This window comes from Cryptotermes secundus, unplaced genomic scaffold (assembly GCF_002891405.2).
Source record: "Cryptotermes secundus unplaced genomic scaffold, Csec_1.0 scaffold59, whole genome shotgun sequence".
Classification (NCBI taxonomy): Eukaryota; Metazoa; Arthropoda; class Insecta; order Blattodea; family Kalotermitidae; genus Cryptotermes; species Cryptotermes secundus.
This window is the reverse complement of record NW_019738348.1, coordinates 313197-336442: the sequence shown is the minus strand read 5'-3', so window position 1 is coordinate 336442 and position 23246 is coordinate 313197. Positions and strand designations below refer to the sequence as shown.

Below are 23246 nucleotides of genomic sequence, written 5' to 3'. Positions count from 1 at the left end.
GATAATGTTGCTGTAATAGACAAATTCAGTAATTAGATTAAAACACGTTTAATATGACACAGAAGTAACAACCTATTCTCTTTTGTTTTTTAGGAAGTTATTTTTATTTTTATGTTTGTTTTGGTTGTGCAAAAATCTGCTCATAATAAAATTCTTCTTTTTCCCAGAGGACAGTATTTTATTAATAGATTCTGTGCTGTATTTTTCATGCATTTAATAGAAAAGGATGACATCATGAGGGAAGAGAACACTTTCATCAGCCATTTCAAATATTTCTTTTTCATAGAATGACACAATAATCAGGACAGGTGATTCTGTCAAATATACACTTCATGTGGAGTTTGCAACTGTTTTATTATCTCAGACTTGTTAAAAACATATCATAGTTATTTCCATGTGACCAAGTTAGATTCATGATGTGTCACGATGTGCTGAGCTGGCATTTGGCACAGTGATAGTGTCAATAATTCAGCTGTGGGAAATATACATTAAGAAAATAGAACTATAGCCATTTGCATAATCATTCATTGTATATGTTGATGACTGCACACTGACACAGTATCAAACACGGTGTGACAGGTGGTGATAGGTCACCTACCAGTCAGTCATACATACTATTAGCACTTGATGCACCATAAAAATTGTAACAAATAACTGTGCAATTGGCTGCTATCAAGTGTTTCTATTGAAGGGCATCTGCTACTCTACAAAAATTATCTAGAAGAGTTCTACAGTTAATTTGGGAATGACAAAATAATCAACATACATAACCATAGCTACCTCTTGTGTTTCTCATTTGTTGAATTGTCCTAAATGGGCTCCATCACAACCAAAATTAGATTATGATGGAGCTACGTTCCCCTGAAAGAGCTACAAACGCATTCTCCACATTTTCCAAACATAAAGTGACTTCACAAGTTCTTTCCAGCTTTGTGCTTTGTATAAAAGTTGGTACTAATCTGAATCAACTTAGAGTGCATAGACATAGTTAGTCCACATTCTGTTGGTGCATACGTTTTGTAAACTAAAAGACTTCTTGAAGCATTTAATATTGGAAATTAAGTCCTCAGCTTCACAATCAATCTGATTTTTAGGTGTTTAATTTTTTTCAGGAGAATTACTGAAATCTGAAATTAAGTTCATTGCAAGAATTCTCAATTAATATATCACTGGAAGCAATGAGGTATTTAACTCTCAGTAAATTAGTTTTTGTAGAGTAAATTAGTGTAGAATTATAATGCTATTTACAGTTTACTTGGAGAAGGAGTGTAGGTGTTTTGTATGCATACATTTGTGTTGAGATATATGTACAAAGATGCCAACAATACTGCCAATCTTCATATTATCTCTTCTGGTATAAATAACAAAGAACATTATTTTATTATTTTTAATGTCCATGGTTGTATTTGTATTAGAAACTGATTGTCCAGTTTACCAGAGTTCATGTTCACCAATGGTTATGATAGTAATAATATTCAGAACAACACACTGATGCTCTCTGATAGGATGTGTGCAGTATTGACCTATGTGTCACCGATGTATTGCTAGTTATCCAAACTTCTGACTGGCAGCTCCCTATCAACCTCTGGTTGTGAACAACAGCAGGGCAGTACACAGCAGGAGAATCAGTAAGAAGTGTGCTACTTCACAATCTGTAATAGTGAAGACAGATTCATATTGTTACTTACTAGTAATTAGGAAGTTCCTTTAAAGCAATGAATTTTAATGAGAGTTCCCTATACTGAAAAGATTTTTCACTCTAAATTAGCAAGTGTTAAGAGTAGTGACAGAATTATTGTAGAGTTAGTTCTTGGTAGTCAATTAATTTTCATTTTGGCTACAAAGTTTCAAACCCTTTGCCTACAAAGCCTAGTGCTATCCACTTGGGTATAGGTAACTGTAGGTATAGATGTACTTGAACTCAGTATCCTGGGCCACTGTTGATATTTAAAAATAATGTATCATCAGAGAGAGTTATTTAACATATATGTGAAGATGGATTTGAAAATCCTTAGTGAGGTAGCCAGTCTCCTAGCCAATATTTGAAGCAATTATATGAATATGAAGCAAGAGTGTTATTGACTATACTACAGAATTTTGTAAATTTGGAAGGTTGTTGTAGTTTGGATTTCAAGAAATATCTTATCATATTTCTCAAATAGAAGTCAATTGGTAGAGAAAACTGTGGAATGCGAAATTAAAAAAAGCATCCTGTGAATTGCCTTGTTCAGCACAGTCAGAACACAAACTGGCTCCTTAATATTCTGGTCCATTTATGATCTTAAAACAAATAGAACACCGACACTGAAGCTAAATAGTGGTCAGTTAATCTTTTATGAAAATGTAGTTGCATTTTCAGATGCTTACCTGTCTTATGGGACAGATTACTTTGGGCAGGCTTAGATGTATACGAATCAACTTCATCCAGAAACTGGTATGTAGCATTGAAGCCTGTTCCATCAAGTCTGTCATTAGAGCGGAAAGTGACCCTGAAGAATTTGCGGTCTGACTCAATATCAAACTCTTTGAGCTGACCACATTTCCGAGAGTACTTGCGATCATGTGCCATGAAGTTTGAAAATTCAACATAGTCACTAGCAGAGATAGCTTCACACCTGTAAACATACACACTACTTTGTACAAGCAATTCAGATGAAAAGAAACAGAATTAACACCTTTGTTATAATGTAGGAGTACGTGGATTGGGTAATTAAGGATATTTTAGAAATTCTGGAAGCTTCTGCTGTAAAAGGGTATTTTTTAAATGGTTATGGATATAAACATGGAACATCTTGCAGACAGTGTGGAAACTCATGATGCAGCGTATGTATAGATATTTGATAGATGCTCCATTAGTTACTTTGCAAACGTCAATGCAGTATTCCAGTTCTTTCCATGTATGTCACAACTGTGATTCTTCGACACCGGGCATCACACACTCACTCACACACGGAGCTGAGCCCTTCTTAAGAAGCCACCAATTGTGCAGATTACTCAAGAACTTCCCAGGATTTTATGAAACCTGAATGTTCATTACTATGTTCACAAGAGCCCTCCAATGAACCCTATCCTGAGCTAGATCAATTCAGTCCATATCATCCCATCTCCCTAAGATCAATTTTAATATTGTCAACCCACCCATGCCTTGGTCTTCCCAGTGGTCTCTTTCCTTCTGCTCTTCCCACAAATATCCTACATACATTCCTCGTATTACCATTCGTGCTACATGCCCTGTCGATCTCATCTTCCTTGACTTGATCATTCGAATCTAACTTGAAGAAGAGTAGAAGTTATGAATCTCTTTATTATGCACTTTTCTCCAACCTCCTGTCACTTCATCTCTCTTCAGTCCAAACGACACCTTGTTCTCAAACACCCTCAGCCTATTTTCATCTTAATGTCAGAGACCAAGTTTCACACCCATACACAACCACAGGCAAATTATAGTTTTGTATATTCTAATTTTCATGTTTTTAGACTACAGACGAGAAGACAAAGGATTCAGGATTGAATGGTAGCAGCATTACCCAAGTTCAATTTCCTTGTAATTTCCTCCTGAATCAGGTTTTGATTTGTTATAGTCGTTCCCAGATATCTGAACTGTGCCACATTTTCAAAATATCTGTTGGCTATCTTTATGTCATGATTTTGCCCTGTATTCTGGTATCGAGATATCAACATATATTTAGTTTTCTCTGCCTTCTCTTCTAGACCAACCTCTTGAGTAGCGTCAATTAAAATTTGTGTGTTTTTCTTTATGGTGTCTGTATTATGTCCATGATTTATGTTAACCATCTTATAGTGCATACAATTCTTCGCCCTACTCTTCACTTTTACACTATGTGTTTCAGCACTAATGTGCCATCTTCAGGTGTCTCTATGCACGTTAAACTACTGCACTGCATGCCATGATGTCTTCATTCTAAAATGACTAAAATCTGTATTCATCATATATGACGAATTCTAAATATTAAAACTTTTCAGGATTCATCCTATGTCGCATCTCAAACACGCGAATTACGCCAGTCCTCTTTTATGTGAGCATTCTTCCTACATTCATTTGTGTATTGTGTTCTGGGTTGTGTCTTGCTCTTGTTACTGCGTGCATTGTATGATGTGAGAACATCGTAGTTTTGACAGTAACATTTTTGGATGTTGATATTTGGTATGTCCTGTGAAATTCACTTTCAAGCTCTTGAAGTGACTGTGGCATCAGAGGTTGGTACACTTAGTCTGTCACATAGCCCCATATGTAGAAGTTGCATGGGGAAGGGTCTGGAGATTTATGTGGCCAAGGAATTGATCCTACTCATCCTGTCCAAGCCTGTGGCAGGTTTTTGTCAAAGAAGTTTGTCACAGCCATATAGAAATGAGGCGGAGCTCTATCCTGTTGGAAATGGAGTTGTTCCAGAAGATCTTTTTTTTTACTGGGGCAATAACCATTGTTCCAGCATATCTAAGTATGCCATACCAGTAACAATAGCTTGTGAAAAGAAGAATGGTTCTTACTTTGTCTTTGATACACCATAAAACACACTGACTCTCAGCAAGTTGTGGATAATTTGTGCTATGACATGGGGCTGATCAGTTCTCCACAAGTTAACATTCTTCATTTTTTTCCAGAAAGATAAATGATAGCTTAATCACTGAAAACGAAATAGTCACCAAATACCTAATAAACTTCAGATTGCTTGGACATGTTGCTTTCCATTTGATCTTGTCATTTTCAGACAGCTACTATATAAATTTGAGACAATATGGCTTAAACATAAAATTCTTTCTCAACACATTCTCCACTGCTGATTGTGTGGCCAGTACAGTTGATTTTTGCAGACATCTCATGAAAGCTTTGAAGATTCTATCAATAATTTCCATGCTAATATGCAGACACACAGCGCTTTTGCACTTATAAATACAACCTTCATTTATACACTTCCTATAATAAACTCTTGAGTCAGCTTAGAGGGGTTCATTACCATATGTTGTTCTGAAACATCAGTACAATCTTTTCACCAATATCTTCTCATGAAACTTTGCACTTGAGGTGCCATTTGTGATCAGGGTTTAACAAAAGTTTATATTAATTCCTTCCTTCATTCATTCATATTTATTCGTTCCATAAATCCATACCCGGCCAAAGGCCTACAGATGCAGAACAAGTCAATGAACATTCTCTACATACCACATTCATCTCTTCATTCTTGATTTGATCATCCTAATAATATCTGATGAGGAGAAGTTACGAAGCTCCACGTCATGCAGTATTCTATAGCCTCCTTTTACTAACTCCTTCTTGGCCAAATATTCTTCTCTATACTCTGTCCTCAACATCCTTAATCTGTATTCTTCCCTTAATATGGGAGACCAAGCTTTATATCCATACAAAACAACAGGCAAAGTTAAAATTTTATACTGTTTAACTTTTGGTGACCATAGATAGTAAACTACTAACACTATGGACCTGAGCCATTCTTGAGAAGCTGACAGTTGTGCAGCTACTCAAGAATTTCCAAACATTTTAAGGAACCTGATATTTCATTACCATGTTTACAAGAGCACTCCACCAGTCCCTATTCTAAGCCAGATCAATCCAGTCCATACCACCCCATCCTAGCTATCTAAGAACCATTATAATATTACCCACTCACCTACATCTTGGTCTTCCTAGTGGTCTCTTTCTTTTTGGTTTTCCCCACCATCTTATATATACATAGTAGATGGGAAAACAAAAGTTTCTGAATTTAATGGTAGCAAGCATTCTCCAGGTTTAATAAACTCCTAATTTTTTCATGAATGCAATTTTGATTTAGTATCATTCCAAAATATTATAACTTCACCACATTTTCAAAGCATCTACAATAAACTGTTGCCTGGCATGTCTAGGGAACGGAGTGTGCTGACTGTATGAATCTGTCATGTGTATGAAAAAACCTGTATACAAACCAGGTACAGTACAGTCCAGCAGACAAACCTACACAGTATTAACCTTTAAACGCCGGACTTCGAAATTGTGGTAAACTTGAGCTGGCCGGAGTTTATTTAAATGCCCGCTGCTGGTGCTCGTTTAAATGCCCGATGCTCCCTTGCGTTTAAATGTCCGTTCCTGTTAGGCGGTTATNGAGGTAGCTCGAGGACTCACTCGGCGGTAGCTCCAGGACTCGCTGACTGACTGTGAATAGCCTTCGCTGCTCCTTATGTAGCCTTGATCGGACAATTGTCGTCTGGTGCCTTGTTGCTAGCCATTCTGCCCGGAGTTGTTGACTGCTGTCTAGCAACCGCGATATCCCTCGGTGACGTCACCGCTGTTGATTCGCTTTGCATAGCTTCAAGGTCGCGGGGACTCGGCTAACGTCGGCTCCGCTCGGCTCACTTCGGCTCCGCTCGTGACGTCACCGCGCGTTGTGCGTTGCATAGCTATCAGGATGCGGGGTGATTACTCGCCTATTGCGCGAGCGCTATGTTACCGCTACGTGCAGCTGGAGAGGTAGGGTTCAGCATGTCACAATACCTATCTGCAGAATCTGCAATAAAATTACTGGATCGTGGATAAGTTTTGGCATAACTCATACATATATTTTTATTTGCTGTTGTTCTGTTAGGTATTATTTTAATTCCTCTATTAGGGTTTTATTCAAGTCTGTCTGGTAATTACTACATTTGAAAATAAATATTTAGGAATGTGCATGCACTTCTACTAGCGGCGTGTGCGCGCGCTTCCACTAGCGGAGTTTAAATGCCTGACTGGACAAAACGGGGTACTTTGGCCACGACGACCTTACTCATGACTGGCACAAACTGGGCACTTCGGCACTTAAAGGTTAAACTTACAGTGAAAAAAGAGGCAATAAAATGAAATGCACAATGTACTAATTGGTGAAATATTTTGGATTTTGTTACATGAGGACAAACTCAACTAACCTATGCTGGAATGGCAACTGTTTGAACAAGAATGATATAGAGCACTGCTGTGGGCAGCCAAGAGCATTATAACAAAGCTGGTGAACATCTATGAAATACAACTACCTTTCGAAGTTCTTTGTAAAAATGATATAATTTCTTCAAAATTCTTCCAGTTGCATAAAAATTCTGGTTGCTTGGATAATGGATTATAGGTGTTTACTCTATCTGCTATCTTCATGTTATGGATTTCTCTGGAAATCTGGTGACTAAGATGATGTCATCATCGTCGTCGTCGTCATTGTCATCATATGCAGTCAAATATAAAGGTATTTCTTCAGCAGACTGTATGAAATGTCATGATAATGTAGTGAAGGGAGTTAATTGAGCTATGGCAAATTAATATGACTTAACAGATTAATATCAGCCTTACTAGAAATAAACACAGGCATCTTTCCTTGTTATTGAAGATCTGAAGCTATTGGATCTACTTTATATTATTCAGTTTTGGACTATTTCCTTGAATTGATTGTTTTCAAACTGATATTATTACAACAAATTCAGTGTTTGGTTTGCAGTTGCAATGACCATCAAAAGGTACCTGTGTATATTTTGGGTCTAGTCTGAGAAAAGTGGTTGACATATCTTCTGAAGAGAAATCCGATTACTCACGGTAAGACTCCTTCTACATCAAAATAACTGAAATGTAGGCGAACTTTCTCAGTTCTACTGCCTTGAAAGAAGTAATGGCACTCGGTGTCACGAGGATAGAAGCCAGGGAAGTTAGGACTGGCAAATGTGCCATTGCGGGTTTCACTGCTATTGAATGCAAATGCACATGGATATTCTGGAAGTTGGTGACCAGTAGTTACACCAAAGTCTGCAACACAAACCAAAATTTTCCACTTTACTAGCTTTTGAGTACTTTTTTTTTTTATTGGAATGAGAGAAACATAGCTCATTATTAACATATAACATAAAAATTACAAGATTTTATGGTATCATATGAGATCCTTAAACATAGAAATATAATCCTCCAAGCAAATATTTGAGGAATATAGTATTTTTCTTCATTCTTACATAAGTTAATGAATATTACATAACATCAATAGCAGCCATACTAAACAGTTTGCCAAAATAAGAACTTGCTGCCAGGAAATCAGTAGCATTATAAGTTCAGTCTTTAAATTTAAATATTCTTATTAATGAGTATCTCAGTAGAGTGGTTAGCACTCCTGTTTTACATGAAAGACGCATCAGATTCAATTTACTGTAGAGAAATCAGCTGTAAGTTTTTTCTTTCTTTTTCTATTTTATTCACACCTCCTGGTAACTGCTGGAGTAACAACCATGTTTGCATTTGTGATTGTCCACAGAAATGACTAACAAAAGTTGCTTATTTTCAAATGCTTGCCACAATTGAATATATCGAGATGTTATATTGAATGCCACTAATACTCCTGTCATATTTGTCTCCAAATGTGTGTCACTTTGTATACTGACAATGAGGATTTAAAAAATGTCACTGAGTTGCACTCCAATGGAGACTTTCCTATCCAGCTCCATGTATTTCATCTCTCATAATGTTCTATTTTTTCCCATAAATAAGTCTAAAAAGATTGTGACAGTGCTTCTTTGTGTGTGACAAAGCACCAGAAAGAAATACCTTTTAGTGTGTCCACTTAGACTTTTTTTTTGTGGAAGATTGATGCTCCAAGAGACAACTGCATAAAATTATAACAAATAATTGTTGCCGTTAGAATGACTATTACAGGCAAGCAGTGAAGCCGAGCATGCCCGATGAATAGCAGTGAAAACCCCCTTCGTAGTGGACTAGCCTGAGCTAGTGACAGCATTCGTCCTTACAGCAGCCCTGTGATTGCGAGTTGGTGGGATGCCGGGTGAAGCTCTTACAGTAGCGGGCTAGCTGGTGTTAGGGGCTGTGAGGCTGGCTGGCCTGATGAGCGTTGGTGCTCACTAGTGGAGTCAGCTGTGGTGTGGCTACTATTAGACTCGGTGTTGCACTGTTCTCTTGATGCAAACGTAGTTGTGACCAGTTGTTACTGTGGCTAGCATTAAGTCAAAGTCAAAGTTAAAGTCATGTTGCAACTGATGGTCAGTCAGTCTGTCTTGGTGTCGAGCCCCAGCTGGGGCTCATGACCAGATGTTAATTTTTAAGTGAAAGTTACTGTCCTGTCCATTTGGGGCGCCACCCTCTCTGACGAGAGGTTGAGTCTGTCATTTGTCAGTCATAGGCGACAGTATTAGTCCATTGTCACTATGTACACTTATTAACAGTTGAATCTTAATATCTAGTATGTATAATAATATATATATATATATATAAAGCCAGTCACGGTAGCCGAGCCAGCTAAGGCATGCACTGTCTTCGCTCGCTCGGAAGCCGGGATCGTGGGTTCGAATCCCACTCAGGGCATGGATCTTTGTGTGCATTTTTCTGTGTTTGTCTACAGGTAGAGGCCTTGCCACGAGCTGATCACTCGCCTAAGGAGTCCTACCGTATGTGTAAGATCTAGTAAACCGAAGTGAAATGGAGAGTTTCACGGAGGTAGGCCTAGGCCCAAATTGAGGCTGTAGCGCCACAGGAAAAAAATAATATATACAAGGCCTCTGTCAGTCTAGGCTCAGTACAGCGGACTATGCCCTATTTCTAGTAGTATTTGCTACCACGGCAGTCTAGTCACTTGAACGGTCGTATGCCTGACTGCAACCAAGTTTAAGCCTCTTATATTTTTGAGGCGAGCAAAGTCAAATTCAAAGTCAAAGTCATGTTACAACTGACGGTCAGTCAGTCTGTCTGTGTTGGTGTCAAGCCCCAGCTGGGTCTCATGACCAGATGTTTTCTTCTTTGTGAAAGTTGCTGTCCTGTCCATTTGGGGCGCCCTCTCTGACGAGAGGTCAGATCTGTCATTTGTCAGTCTTAGTCAGTCCATTGTCAGTATTGACATACATTTATAATTTAATTCTAGTCTTAATTACTATTTCTATGTACAATATATACAAGGCCTCTGTCAATCCAGGCATTGTACAGCAGATTATGCCCTATTTCTAGTATAATTTGCTACCACGGCAGTCTAGTAACTTGAACGGTCATATGCCTGACCGCCACAAAGTTTAAGCCTCATACTTTTGAGGCGAGCATGTCAAAGGCCTGCATCTTTATACTTTTGTCGCTGGGCGGTGCACTAACCAATGGGTGTTGGAGCTGCAATGGTGAGCGCTCATTGGGTAGCACTTGCTTCACTGTGGTAGGCTCCCACAGTTTTTTAATCTGATGTATTAAAACTATACAGCAATTCAATTTTCTTGGCCATCAAATCTTACAGTAATCATGAACATGTTTGTCCTAGCCACTTACATAAAAATGTTTAGACTGTTTAACATCAGAATACTTCACAACAAGTCTGAAATTTAAAATGATGAAACTTATGGTATATGAACAGAACAAATTTAAAAAGGTAGAATCTCTGCAATTGATTTTAATCCTACTGTTCAACTATAATTTAAATTCCTATATATATATATATATATGTATAATTTTTTAAATAATGGTAATTACATTTCCAGAAGATATGTACAGAAAGTTCTGCATCACTATCACATCCATAATGGCTCAGAAACACCTTCACTCTGCTTTCGATGCATAATATGGGTGCCATCCATAGCCTAGATCATGCAGGTGACCACACATGACCGTTTGTTGAAGCTTGAGAATGAATTGAGAGTTCTACCTTCTAGATACACATGTACGCACAGCTTGATGATCTACCGGTTTTTGACAGTGGTTTAATATTAAGAGGGTTTTGTCTTTCTTCTTTTCTTTCTTTCTTTTATTGTGGGTGTAGACATTGGTGTTTCATAGTGGCATCATTTTTCTTAAAACACAAAAATAAGAATTTAAAAATCCTTTACCAAATGTGAAGGGATAATGGTTGAAAGAATAAACTAAGTATCTGAATTTTTTGTTCCTAATTTTTATTGTAAACTATCACATTTTCCCTTTTTGCCACAATTAAGTACAATCACCCTTGTTTCATGAAAAAATAAATCACTGAGTATGTCCACTGAAAAAATTTTCTTTGAGCACTGTCAATCATGTAAACGGGAAAAATAAATAATATATCTTCAAGTGAAAGCATGTTATGTTTACTGTTAAGTAAAGAAAAAAAAAGTAAATTTGTTCTGTGCTTCATTAGTTAAGCACTATACCATGAAAACATATGGGGGAGTGGAGGTATAGCTCCATAATTCTTGACATTGGCACTAGATGGAGGTGAGTGGTCAGCTTCAAAACCCTGCCACTTTATGTTCGGGGAAAGAGCCTCTAGTACCCATTGGACAGGAGGCTGACGGAACCTCAGAGCCGGTCTGGATGTTGTGGAGAAGAGAAAAATGTTGCACTGTCAGAAATCGAAATTGGGTCATCCAGCACAAAGTCCATCACTATATCAACTATAATGACTTAGATATCTTGACTTATTAAGCATTAATTTATATTCCAATATACTCACTTTCTATAAAACTGTAAGTGGCTTTAAAACCTCTGGAATATCTTGAGGAATATATCCCTCTGAATTCCAACATGAGTCTTGGGCCATTGGACATAAGAGGCTTAGGCACAGTGTTGCCACAGAAGCTATCAATTTTTTCCATTCGACCATCAATATGTACATTTGCCACCAAGGAGTCAATATTTTCACACCTGTAAACACAAGAACAATTAATGTATTTGATTTGATTCATTCTGGTCCGTTGCACTAACAATATCATGAAAAGTTAAACAGTTCCGTCTAGTGTGACTGGTGAAGATTTTTCTTACTTCATTTATTTATGCCCGTACATGTTTCGGTCTTCAGAGACCATCATCAGAGGGACACCTTTACATCAATACACTTGGAAGTTACTATTACAATATATGTTCTGAAGTTAAAATATATTGTATATAATATTAATAATATATAATTGGGTATAAAATCTAAAGTTTTTACAACTACTGTGGCTGTTCCAATACATTAAAATATTTCTAACTGGTTTCTTAAGATATTATTGGAGTTTATAAACCAAGTAGGTTCATGTCATCTTTCTTATTATTTCTCTTGATGGGGGCCGAACGTGTGCTGCCTTGTCATTCTCGAAAATACGGTTCTTTGATGTTGTCTTGTATGTGTTTGTGGTGATGCCACATCCAGCAAGTCCATCACAAGTGTTGTTAGTCAAGCCAGTTCCTTCAGGCTTAAACTAGCAGTCTGTGAATACAGGCACAATTAGAAGGGACAATGATATACTATATCCTTGATGGTGTATGTGTGTGTGTGTGTGTGTGTGTTACATTCAAATGCTGCCATATTAGTCGAATGAGCTGCTTGTAAGTTTGTGGTCATTCTCTGCTTTTCTGAGGTTCCATTCTTATCTGTGCATCATGGAAACTCAGAAGGAAAACATAAAGTTATTGTTAATGACAACTGAGTAGAAAATTCTTCAAAACCTGGAAAACTGTTCCAAATTCTGTTACTTGATGCTGAAGCTGAAGTACGAGGTTTAATAAAAGAAGTGAGCTCAGTAGTTGCTAACTACTGCTAACTGCTAAATACCAGTTTTTGTTTGATCATTTGAGTTAGTGTTAAGATTTTCCTCCCATCATGGTGAAAAAATAAATGTGAAAATACACCTGCCGATCTGCATGAACAGGAAAGAAACATACAAACACACAGACATTTTTGGGCAGACTGACTTCCATATGGGGAAGCACCTGGTTACAATTATGGCAGAGGACCACATATCTAGCAGTTTCATGAGTTGTGTGGGACCCAAATGGTAAAGTTCTGTCAATTTGTAAAGAATTCTTTGCATAAAGTGAGTGTGTCAGTGTGCTGTGTCCAGAACTACACAGTGGGTTTTGATGAAATCTGACATCATTAGGTCTACACTAAATGTTGTCCTATGAATTTAATTTTAAACTCTATTGGAGCATGTGTAACACTTACTTTACATGAAGCTCAAACAGAACTTATTGATTTTCTAAAAAAAAATGTGCTCATTGTGCAAAATTTTGGAATATGACACAAAATAAATATCTACTAAGATGTACAACTTTAACTGTAAATAACTATCAAAATGTGATTATGGGTATTTAACAGAATATGAGAAAATAAAATTTCTGACATGATGGAGGGTGATGTCTGTGAAAGTGGATATCTAAGAACAGATTCCTGTATGCAGTAAATGAATATTATATGCAAAACAGTCTCTTCAACTGAAGTACTTAGCTTCCATTGTTCTTTGAAAATTGATTCTGATCATTTCACATAACATATTTTTGTACTTTCCAGTCATAACATCCTTATGTGACACTATTGAAACTTTGAAGATGAAGTAAAGTAAAAGTATCCCTGTAACAGGCCGTGGAGGTCCATAGGGTTGTGAGATGTTGGGGCTCCCACATTTTCCAGACACTCGGCTCACAGATGGCACTGGCCGCCCCTTACCCCCAGGAATATTCCTAGTACTCATTTCCGTTAGAGGCTGAGTTGACCCCACGGCCATAGTGCGGCAGGAAGGATTACGTCAATTGAAAAAAATCCACTTCATCGGGATTTGATCCCGCAGCCTTCAGGTTTTTAACATAGTGTCTCAACCAACTATGCTACCACGTGCCCACTTGAAGCTGAAGTAGTGATGTAAAATAACTGAACAGCCAAGGTCAATAAAATAATTTTAAAGGACATCAAATTCTGCTTATGCATTTTTGGCAATCCTATTTTTAGCCTACTTTTCTTATTTTGAAAAAAATAAAAGTAAGCGTATGAGATCACTTTGATGTCTCTGTGTGTGTGTGTCTGTCTCTGTATGTGTATACCCCATCCCAATTAGCTTTTGAATGGCTGAACCAAGCTTTATGAAACTTGGTATGTGTATATATTAAGGCGTCTGATGCCATCTGATTGGTGTAATACATAAATCGCTCCTACAAGTAATACCAACATTGCAGCCCCTCAACATTCTGAGGAAAAATCTTACTCTCTCTTGAACGACTGTACCAATATTGATGAGACTTGGTATAAACATTATGCCAAAATGAAGCCATCTCAAAGGCGTACTTCATGAATCCTTTCTATCAGTAATACCAATATTACAGCTCCTCAAACTGTTGCGGTAATAATCATAATGTTACTTAAATGTCTGAATCGATCATCATGGAACTTGATAGATATACAAGTATAATGCCAATCGAGTTCATTTCACCGGCGTACTTCATAAATCCCCTAAGATCATTAATACCAACAGCACAGCCTCTCAAGTTGTTGAGGAAATACCCTTAATATTACTTGAATTCCTGAATCGATCGTCGTGAAACATGGTGTGTATGTGTCATGCCATCTGAGGTAATCTCAGTGGCATGCATCACAAATCCTTCCCATTAGTAAGACCAACACTGTAGTTTCTCAGACTGTTAGGGTAATAAGGCAAAGGTAGAAGTAAATTTGTCCCTGTGATTAACTAACTTAGCACTATGCCAAAAAGGAGTGTGGGGGAGTGGATGTATAAATTCACGTTTTCTTGACCTCGGCACTAGCTGGAGGTGAGTGGTCAGCTTCACACCCATGCTGCTTCACCCCCAGGGAAAGAGCCCCCGTTACTCATTTGATAGGAGGTTGGGTGGACCCCAGAGCCTGTCTGGACGACGTGGAGAAGAGAGAATTCTTGACCCTAGGAACCTGAACTCTGACCCCTCGGTCATCCAGCTCATAGCCAGTTGCTATACCGACTACGCTATCCCGGGTATAATTTTTTATTTTTTCAGAAGTTAAAGTTCTTCCTGTGCTTAATTAATTAAGCACTATGCCATGAGGGCTTATAGGGGAGTGTACCTCAATGTCATTTGAATTCCTGAGCCATAAAAATATCATGACATATGAGGCCATTTCAACGGTGTACTGCATAAATCACTCCGATTAGCAATTAGGTTCCCAATTTTATTGTTTTATTGACTTCATTACGCATACATATTAAAGTTATTTTTCTACTTGTCGTATGAGATGCTTAGATTAGAGTGACAGGAAAGTAGGTTATTAGTTCTTTCAAGAAAATCTTGTTAACATCGTGAATATAATAATAATGTTGTATGGATCTCCTTCATAAATATTTGTGCTTTTATGTTTATTTCAAATAAACATCAGTTCTGTTCTCATTGTTTCTATTCTGTTATCGTCAGGTCCTTGAAATGTACTATGGTATTTTAATGTGTTTCAATTTCTTTCACAAATTACAGCATTCTTCACACAATTCATATGATATCACTGTCATTTAATGTATAGAGTAGAGATGAACTGTGAAACTTACTCTTTTGAATTATCTGGGGGATGGTAGAGGTTGAAGTCGCTGAAAACGATTTGAACTCGCTCTTTACCACGACCTTGGAAGTCATACCGGCAGTAGCTGCGAGGAGGATATGGGCTGGGGAACAGGGGTGATGATATGGACCCATTCTTTGTCGTGTCGCTGTTCAGCACTACGTCACAACTAGAAGCTGAAACATATATCACATACTTTCAGTACATCAGATGTAGTATTAGCAAGTAGTCCAATGTAAGGACCAAATTTATGCCAGCACCTGTTTTTTTTTTTTTTGCTAGTGGGATGTACAAGTCCCTTGTACTGCGGCCACTTCTGGCCTATTGTACCAGCCCCAGATGACAGGTGAGGGTGATTGTGGAGCAATTAGTGGAATGAAGATTGGCAGGGGAAACCGAAGTACTCGGAGAAAACCTGCCACAGCGCCACTTTGTCCACCACAAATCCCACTTGACCAGATCCCGGGATCGATCCCGAGCCGCCGCGATGGGAAGCCAGAGACTAACCGCTTGAGCTATGGCGCGGCCATTTCCTGCACGTGTTCGGCAGTCCCTGAATTTATACAAGAAATGTAGAGACATTCTAAAACATGATATTGGATGAAAATTTTTATCCAATGCATGAAAATATTTATGCTCCAGTCGTTTTAACGCTGGAGGAATCCGTGCAGTTCTGCCAGGATTCAATAGTTTTCGGCCGCTTCTACATCTGAAGCAGGAAGCTACAGCGCGGGTGCAAGAATTTGCGAAAATATTGTACGGGTTTTAGGGTGCGTCAATATCGATTTACATTTGTGCATAAATAATTATGAAGCCCATGACTTAGTTTGGGTTATAATGATAAAAACTATATATACCTAGAAGCGAGATTGTAAGAGGGGACTTACAGATTGGCAGTAAAATAATAAATTTAAACAAAGCATAATTCACATTGAAACGGTAGAATACTATGTCAGACTAGGCATGGACTCGTAATTCTTGGCCCATAAAACATAAAGAGTAACATAACATGGTCAAAAGTATTTCGAGAAGCAATAGAAAATTCTGACAATTAAACAGGCTTGGCAGAACGTAAGATACGCTATGGCGACCATCTCCAAGGACATTGAGCAATGTTGTATGATGATGAAATATGAGACGCCCTTTGTCATAACGTGGGCATTCCACTAGAACCTGTAAGAGAGTAACCGGCACACTACGGTGGTTTCAAACTCGTGTGGAATCAATTCAAAACAAATGTTCGTTATGTCAGGCAATTGCGACCACTCCTAAGGCGAGTGAGCATGATATCTTCCCTCCTGAGAGTACTGAACGGACCTTTCTTAGAAAGCAGGAAGCGAAATGTAGGTATAAATTTTACGCATTTAGCAGTTGTATACTTGGCTGAGTCTACGGTGTACGACCATAAATTGTTTCATTACTGCAGAATGAGAAAGCTCATCCACAGGCAATTCCACAGGAAATTCGATTTTGCGTTTGCTTTCAGCAATACACAGTCATTTGTCAGGACTCCCTAATCAGTATTCTGTTTGGCAGTCTCACATGACGAGCAGTCAGCCATCCGCACGTTTGAGGCTGCCTTGGTTGGAGCGAAATTCGTTTTCAAGGTATGACTGAAGGTTCAAAGTATCTTGAAAGCATCGAGAAAGACACGTGAAAACTTGAAATTAAAGCGGATTTAATGAAACCTCGAAAAATTAAATACGATGCAGATTTCCGGCAATGGGCGTTATAATGATATTGTAGCCTGTAGACCCGTTACTATACAACGATCGGGACTTAAGTAAATATGCTAGAGCCGTTTCTAGGCAACGGCTCAGTAAACACGTACCCGCAGCAACAGACACAAATGCAATAATGGTACAACAACAGAGGAATGGTGTTTTCTGTGGTCCGCGAATCGGTCGTTGCTAAGCAACAGCACGGCAAACGCATCTCTGCCGCATCGAATCCAAACACAACGTTATCCGTGCCGAGAGGTTATAAGTGAGACGAGGTGTAAAGCTTATTCAGTTACTGGTTGTGGGTTTCAAGGGGCTTGACACCAAGTAGAACTGACTGGTGGTAAACCGTCAGTCGTGAAGTAACTTAGACTTTGAGCTTCATTCATTCATTCATTCATTGTTAGAGAAGGTGGGTTTCTCCATGCACTTAGACCAGTTATTGGTCCATTGTGCGTCCCCCTTTAATTTTTACTGTCTCCATACCCTACCGGTACTGGTGCCCGCTCTCAGCCCCTTTCTGCCAGCGAGGTCGGCCCTCTACTGGCAGTTGTATCTGATAATTAGTCCCTTTCTGTCAGCGAGGTTTCGGTCCTCATCTGGCAGTGATACCAAACACTTTCCCCATCTACCGGAGGCACTGGAAACTACTTGTGCGGGAAAATTTGCCTAATTTAGCTCAGTGGTCTCCTAGAGACATGAGGTTCTTTTACGTGCCGTAAATCTACCTTAAGTCATGAGGTGGGAACGTTACCCCTAGACAAACGGAGGTCGGTGACTTTGAGCTTAGTTCAGCATCACAATATCCTACTCATTACTTTCCTGCTGGAAATGGTGACGTGTTCGATATTATTTTTCACAAGAATGTCCGGCTTCAGAGGTCACTGTCTCTGACATTCCGGACTCAGATCACGTATCAGTCGTTTTCCACTTGCTAGATCATGTTAGAACTACGAATTTTTCGGAACCGAGAGCAGTTTCAAGACCTGGCCTCTGAATTATTTTCACCTGGAATACTAATTAACATGTGGCAATAAGCTGATAAAGCGGCCCGTGACTTTATTGCGTCTGTAGCTTCTACGTAATCAGCAATCAGAATTACAGTCTCGGATCTTCATAAGGATCTACCTGGTCTGAGAGTCTGCTGAAACATAAGCGGAGGTTAAGAATACTGTGGCAAGTAACCTGGGATCCAGCATGTAGAACTTCTGTTAATTGGTTCACCAAAACCATCAAAGAATGACTCGTAGCAAGGCACTCGAACGGTAGAAAACAAAAGTATGAAACTGTTAGATCACACCTCAAACTCTGAGGCCAATTGCGATGTAAATTTTCCGCACTGCTGACAAGTTGTGGCGTTATGATAAATGTGACAGTACATGTAAACCGGTATCACAAAAGGCAAATATTTTGGATCTATAACGCGAAAAGTTCGAATTAGCTTTCTAGTATATTTCTGAGGTTGGCAAAAGTTGAATAGACTGGTTCAAGTTCCATGCAGGCATAATGTTATTTCAATATTTGGCAGTATGCGAAAACAATACAAAGAGTTATAATGTACGATATCTGTACGGTGTCGGTCTCAGACAATGCAAACACATACATTCATGGAGATTACAGAATTATTTCACAAATGAGAAAACTCTTTTGAGAATGATAAAATGTTTGTGTGCAGGGAATAGAACTTCTGGTTTGGGAAGTACACTTCCGTGTTAAATTCTGGATGTATTACTTAGATGTAATTAAACTGTTTCCAGACTATCTTCAATGTGACTGGAAATGAATTTGTGCGTAATATTCTAACTGAAACAATTCTAGTAGCACTACGAGCTTCTCTGCGGAATTGCCAGTCGGGATAATGCGACCAGTCTTTCTGTACCATTTATAAATATTCAACATATTATAACTGTATAAATAACATGTTTATGATCGTGTTATCTACCCGTATGTAGCCCTTTGAGTAAATGAAGGCACAGCTGTCAGGAATCTGGACACAATATTAATTCTCGTCCAATTGTATCGTCAGTGTGGTTCAATAATATTGTAACATTACGACTAGAAGCTGGGATAATGGGACAAGAAGAGACGGCCTTTGCGAGGCAACGGCACGGTAAATAACTCTCCAGACCAACGAATAAACATGCAACAACAGAAGAATTATTGAAGGCGATTTTTGTAGCCAGTCCAGTCCATCAAATTGCTGCTGGCTTTCGTCAGCATAGTCGTTCTTGTTTTCGAGCCCCGTCGGGACACATGACTTAATATTTGTTCGACTCTCGCTGCACTTTTATTAACTTCCAGTCCAGTCCAGTCCAGTAAACTGCTACTGGACCTCGCTGGCACAGCCACTCTTGATTTCGGGTCCCGTCGGATCCCATGACCATATTCTTTTCTTTCCAGACTTCTGCGTACTTTGAAGTGAGGCCTCCTCTTCGACGAAAGGAAGGGCCTGACTACTAGTGGCCATTCTCCCTCTGCTGGGGAGTTACTCTGCCGGCTCTCTCACTCACTCTCTGCCTCCGACGTTTCCTATGTTCTCCGTGTTGAGGCTATATAGCGAGGACCATCGGGAAAATCTATTCAGTCATGGGTCGGAAGTCATGTGTCGGAGGTCGGAGTTGGAGTCTCATTGTTAGACGCCGCTACCAAACAACGATTAATGAAGACATAGACGACTGAGTACTTCAGTAATGATTTGTGGAATCCGTAGACTGGTGAAACTGTTATAGGTATTTGTACCTACGAGCTATAAGCTTTCAATAAATCCAACCACCATTCCTAACCCCGCGTCTGGTCACTAGCAAGTGACAATAATCTTCACCAATGTACAAATCTCTACTTGCTTTGGTATTTTTTGTGTTCTCATTATCGCTAACAGAATGACGAAGTTCTTGGATAAGAAATTATTTAATAATTTTGTGCTCACTTTTTCAGTCTATGAAACTAAAACGAAATTCAGTTTCAGATTTTAATATCACCTTATGTCATTACATAATGAGGCCATATGTCTAGTTCTGATCAGTATTTCAAACAGGTTAATTATTACTTATTTTTATGTATTTGGACTGAATTTAAATATCTGAACATGAAACATTTCTGTAGGCATATAATGAGTTAAGTTTTACGACTGGAGGTATGTGGTTATGAACAGGACCAGAGATGGCAGAGATAAACTGCAGTGAGAAGCACCAATGCTTCCGCTGGTATTGCAATCTTCACTTTTGGCGAAAAAGTCCATATTCAATGAAATTAACGAATTCCTGATGGCTACAGTTTATATGGCCTAACAGCAGATCGACGAAAGGGTTTTCTGTGGAAATCGTAGCCAGAGACTGGGAACTGCTAAACCTTCCAATTTAATATTTAAAGGATAATTCATCAGTAATTTCAAATGCTTAACATACGGAATTGCCGATTTTTTGGAATTTGCCCACCGTCTGGTATTCTAAAGAACACAGAGTTTCGGAAGCTGAATCCGTTTCCATTCTCAGGTGAAAGGATGGGAGGCACCTACTCTGCTGGATCTAGTTTACGAAACGTCGTGTTCTTTAAAATGCTAGAAGATGGAAAACCCCAAAACTCAGCAATCCATATATTGTATGCCATCATCAGAACGCTTTAGTCACGCTGGAGCCTCAAAATGTTTGGACTGGGTGACAGCAAGACTGGAGCACTGCAGCGAGGTATGAATAACATTTTGCAGACTCTGCTCAGAATTAGCATTCAGAATTCAGATTAATGAATTAATTTATCATGTAATGTCTACGAAACGTCCTGGCGTTATACCGTATTTTTTATTTTTAAACAGTTAAGTTAGTTGAATGAGCAGAGGTAGCGTAGTCAGTATAGCAACTGGCTACGGGCTGTACGGGCGAGTTTTTACCGTCCCACTCAGTGAGGCTTCAAGTCCCACCGGTTGGTCACTATTCTTTTACCGTCCTTCCTTTCTCTTGCCGTTGTCGCCGCTGCCGTCGTTGGTCGTTGGGCTTGCAGCTAGGTCGGGCTTTACCTGGCTCCACCGCTTCTCCGACTCCACCACTTCTCTTCACTATGGAAAGGGGTTTCAGGTCCGGGACTTGGCCAGGATTGTCTATGGGCGCCAGCAACTGGGGATACAGCTGCGAAGTGAAGGAAAAAGGTGGACGGGGTGGGGAGCTGATGGTGATCGGGCTAGTCGTGGGTAGAGTGAGACTCTGGCTCAGGTCGTTTTCGGGCCTTACTTCGACAAGGAAAAAAGAACACACTAGAAACACAAACACTTGGCACCACTTCCTTTATTGTTTTGTAATCTGGTAGTCACTGAGACACAGCTCAGATCGTTACTTGGCTACTCTCGGTAAGGGAGAGCTCGTATTCTACAAAATGAACGGGTTGTTGCTACTTGGTTACACTCTCCTGCAAGCCTTGTCACCATGCACCGTTCGCACTATTATCGAGCACTTGGGGACTTGTATAGGTTACCGCTACCACTGCGTGTGTGGTGTTTGAGAGGATCACCAGTTCGCACTCACTCGCGTTTCTTTTCAATTATAAATTTCTTGATTTAGCTTTCGAACACCCCGATATTAATTTCACGTAACAGTCGACCGAGAGGGCTAACTCCGCATCCGGCGAGTTTAACTGTTGTTGCGAGACTTTTGAAAAAAAGAACAAACTCTCTGTTTTTGAAGATTCAGAGGTCCTGTGAAAATTTGGGAACGCCTCGTTACCATCCTCAAAATCTCCAGGTTGGCTGGATTTAGATAATAAGGGGGAGGGGTTCGATAGAATTTCTCATTCCTCCAATGGTCAGCTGTTTCACGCCGAAAANTACTTGGTTACACTCTCCTGCAAGCCTTGTCACCATGCACCGTTCGCACTATTATCGAGCACTTGGGGACTTGTACAGGTTACCGCTACCACTGCGTGTATGGTGTTTGAGAGGATCACCAGTTCGCACTCACTCGCGTTTCTTTTCAATATTAAATTTCTTGATTTAGCTTTCGAATACTCCGATATTAATTTCACTTAACAGTCGACCGAGAGGGCTAACTCCGCATCCGGCGAGTTTAACTGTTGTTGCGAGACTTTTGAAAAAAAGAACAAACTCTCTGTTTTTGAAGATTCAGAGGTCCTGTGAAAATTTGGGAACGCCTCGTTACCATCCTCAAAATCTCCAGGTTGGCTGGATTTAGATAATAAGGGGGAGGGGTTCGATAGAATTTCTCATTCCTCCAATGGTCAGCTGTTTCACGCCGAAAATTGGGTTCACGCGCTTTCACAGTCTTTCTGACCCGGGGTGGATCAAGGGGGTTCAGTCTCAGGATCTTCTAAGGGTGGGTCCGTGACGAATTTGAGGCCTAAATTGTCACATTCGTCACGCTACACAGACAAAGGTTATTGTATGATATTTAGAACTTGAATGAAGGGAAATTCGCTAAAGAGTATTCCGAAGGTCTCCACTACAAGATAGCGGGTAATATTCGGATTCCTAAAACATTTGACTGCCGTGACCAGTCGGGTGTTGAAAATTGGTCCCATTCCTTGACTATTGAAACAATTCANTCCGCATCCGGCGAGTTTAACTGTTGTTGCGAGACTTTTGAAAAAAGAACAAACTCGCTGTTTTTGAAGATTCAGAGGTTCTGTGAAAATTTGGGAACGCCTCGTTATCGCCCTCCAAACCTTCGGGTTGGCTGGATTTAGACAATATGGGGGAGGGTTTCGATAGAATTTCTCATTCCTCCAATGGCCAGCTGTTTCGCGCCGAAAGTTGGGTTCACGCGCTTTCACAGTGGATTGAGGGCGTTCAATCTCAGGGTCTTCTAAGGGTAGGTCTGTGACGAATTTGAGGCCTAAATTGTCACATACCTTACGCTGCACCGAAAAAGGTTATTGTATGATATTTAGAAGTTGAATGAAGGGAAATTCGCTAAAGAGTATTCCGAAGGTGTCCACTACAAGATAACGGGTAATATCGGATTCCTAAACCATTTGACTGCCGTGACCAATCGGGAGTTGAAAATTGGTCCCTTTCCTCGACTATTGAAACAGTTCGCCGCTTCTTTCTAAAAGCGGTTTTTAACATTTGGAGAGTTATGACCGGTCAGAGGGCCATCTCTCTACGTGACAAAATGTTCTCTCCAGCGTCTTTTTGGACAGATTTCTATTTTATTAGAGCATAGGGCTCTTTGTAAAAGTAGGGAGAGTGTCGGACTGGTTTGGTTTAAGTCCGGGGATTGTGACCCGTCATAAGCTTTACATTCTCGGAACTGCG

General features: G+C 39.5%; 1 protein-coding gene across 1 annotated transcript in view; it reads right to left on the bottom strand.

The window, feature by feature from the left end:
- Window positions 1-335: 335 nt before the first annotated feature.
- The window catches only part of LOC111870714 (suppressor of lurcher protein 1), a gene marked incomplete at its 5' end in the record, with an annotated part of 329242 nt that continues 306331 nt past the window's right edge, over window positions 336-23246 (bottom strand). Inside the window, 5 exons of the mRNA XM_023863211.1 lie at window positions 336-1652; window positions 2368-2615; window positions 7570-7777; window positions 11430-11620; window positions 15259-15445. Of these exons, the coding sequence (XP_023718979.1) occupies window positions 1579-1652; window positions 2368-2615; window positions 7570-7777; window positions 11430-11620; window positions 15259-15445 (908 nt within the window). The remainder of the gene's footprint in view (window positions 1653-2367; window positions 2616-7569; window positions 7778-11429; window positions 11621-15258; window positions 15446-23246) is intronic.